Source organism: Galeopterus variegatus, unplaced genomic scaffold (genome assembly GCF_000696425.1).
Source record: "Galeopterus variegatus unplaced genomic scaffold, G_variegatus-3.0.2 Scaffold186, whole genome shotgun sequence".
NCBI classification, from domain to species: Eukaryota; Metazoa; Chordata; class Mammalia; order Dermoptera; family Cynocephalidae; genus Galeopterus; species Galeopterus variegatus.
Genome location: NW_007726297.1, coordinates 248,552 through 250,666, shown reverse-complemented (window position 1 = coordinate 250,666; position 2,115 = coordinate 248,552). Strand labels below are relative to the sequence as shown.

The 2,115-nt window shown below is 39.8% G+C and overlaps 1 protein-coding gene across 1 annotated transcript in view; it reads left to right on the top strand.

The window, feature by feature from the left end:
• Positions 1–2,115, top strand: part of RTTN (rotatin) — a 179,730-nt gene that overhangs the window by 125,501 nt on the left and 52,114 nt on the right. The window contains exon 38 of the mRNA XM_008564425.1: positions 389–479. Coding sequence (XP_008562647.1) covers positions 389–479 — 91 coding nt within the window. The remainder of the gene's footprint in view (positions 1–388; positions 480–2,115) is intronic.

Here is a 2,115-nt window from a genome sequence, read left to right as displayed (position 1 = left end):
TTGTTTTACTTCACTCAATTGTGACTACTCTTTTAACATTTATAATATCCAATAGGTGTGAGTTTGTTCTGTTTTTAATATTCATTTGTCATTATTTCTACTAGGGTTGGAAAAGAAACAGCTGGTTGATTGGCTTTCTTTCTTGGATGTTCCTCCCTTAAGGATGACCAAAATTAAACTCTAGGAATATTCTTGCTTCTTAGGAGTCAGCCAAGAGTCTGACATGGCATTGAGGCTACTGAGGTGTTAGAGGATCTTTTATGGCAAAGGTTTATCACATTTCAATACCTGCTTCTTATTTCTAAGTTTAAAAAAAATTTTCCTATTCGTTTTGCTTTGTTTTTTGCATTTCTTAGCCAGTGTTCTTTTCATTTTCTGTTCTTCACAGCATTGCAGATGCCCCCCTCATAGAGATGTATGTCCAGGGACTCAAGACTCCACTCTCTTCATCTCCTCCAGTTGAACGTACCCAGGCTCAGGTAAGTGTTTCAGGTCTGCCTCTTGCCTTATGCCTTTTAGTGGGTTTGTTTGCTTTAAATGCCAAAAACATAAATTCTACTGAGGAGGTACTAACTATATAGGAGGTTGAAAATCTTTGAAGACATACGTGGTATGATGAGGTTATTTGAAATAGGTTGCTTAAAATTTTTATATGAGATGTCTTTGGATGGTAAAAGAGAGCAGTGGGATTTAAAGACCAAGATTCTGTTCCTGACTCCATCGTTAATCAGTGATAAATGTTTAATGAAGTGTCTGGATATCTTTGAGCACCACTTCAAAGAGGGGTGCATTGTTATAGCCCACCTTCTCTCTCTGTGATTTTAGGCCATCTCTGTTAAGTCTGTTATTTTCACTGAAGTTGAAGTTGGCAAAATACTTGGTGGCTAAGTTATGTGTATTTTCAAAACACAATCTGATAAGAATAAATTTGTTTGTATTCCTTCACAGATATTTACTGTTTTTAAGTTCTTGCCTATAGCTAAAGTCTGTATGTGAAGCATGGTTAACAGTTCTTTGTGTAGTTGTTGCTAACAGAAATTTTATCTCAAAATCAAATTTTAAGGAGGGCTACAAGATTTTCAGGGGGAGGGTGATAAATTAAAGGTGAACTAGATCAGTGTCTCTTGCTTTGAGATGCGTTCTGTAAGCTGTCTGAATAGGGAAGACCCCTATTTCAAGCTTTGGAAACATGCACATCATCTTTGAAGTACTTTTCCCAGTGCAGTGTTTTCATTTGAGCATGCTTATTTGTGTAATGACTCTCTCCTCCATTTTTCTTTCTGTCCATCCGACAAATCTTTATTGAGATCCTCTCTAAGTTAATAAAACTATGGCCCTTTCCCTCAAGTTGGGAGAACAGGTAATGATCAAATCTATATATGCCTGATGATGATAGACATCTCAGAAGAAAATCTAAAGCAGGAGACTGGAAGTGATGTGATCATTGGGAGGATTAGGTTGTCTCACTTACAGTGGTGAGGGAGGGCCTTTCAGGGAGTGATGTGTGACAGCAAGGCCCCTGAGATTGGGGTGTGCTTGGCCTATCCAAGAAACGGCAAGGAAGCCAGAGTGGCCGAAGCAGAATTTGAGGGGGAGATGAGGCCAGAGGATCACAGCCGGTTCCATGAAGGCAGGACCTTGCCTGCAGTTGCATGATGTTGTGTCCCGAGTGTCTAGCACAGTGTCTGTCTCACAGCAGGTGCTCATTCAGTAGTTGTGCAGTGAGTGAATACTAGCAGTAACAGACATTTCTGGGTGCTTGTGTTTATTTATGTAATCCTAACAACAATCATAGGGAGTGTCATTAGTGCCATCATTTTATGAAGGAAATGACTGAGTCACAGAAAGGTAAGTAACTTGTCCTAGGTCTTTCACATAGTAAGGGGCGGAACCAACCCACAAGAGTTGGTTCCAGGGCCCACACTCTTAACTGCAGTCCTACTTAGCCTCATGTAGATTAAATGCTTCTTGACTATTGGTGCTTAAACAAGATCATTCATTCATTCCAGAAAATTCGTAAGCCTCTGCTTTGTCAGATTCTGTTCTAGGTGCTAGTGATATATCCATGAACAAAGCAAATGAACATTCCTGCCCACATGGAGTCCTGTGTCTTAG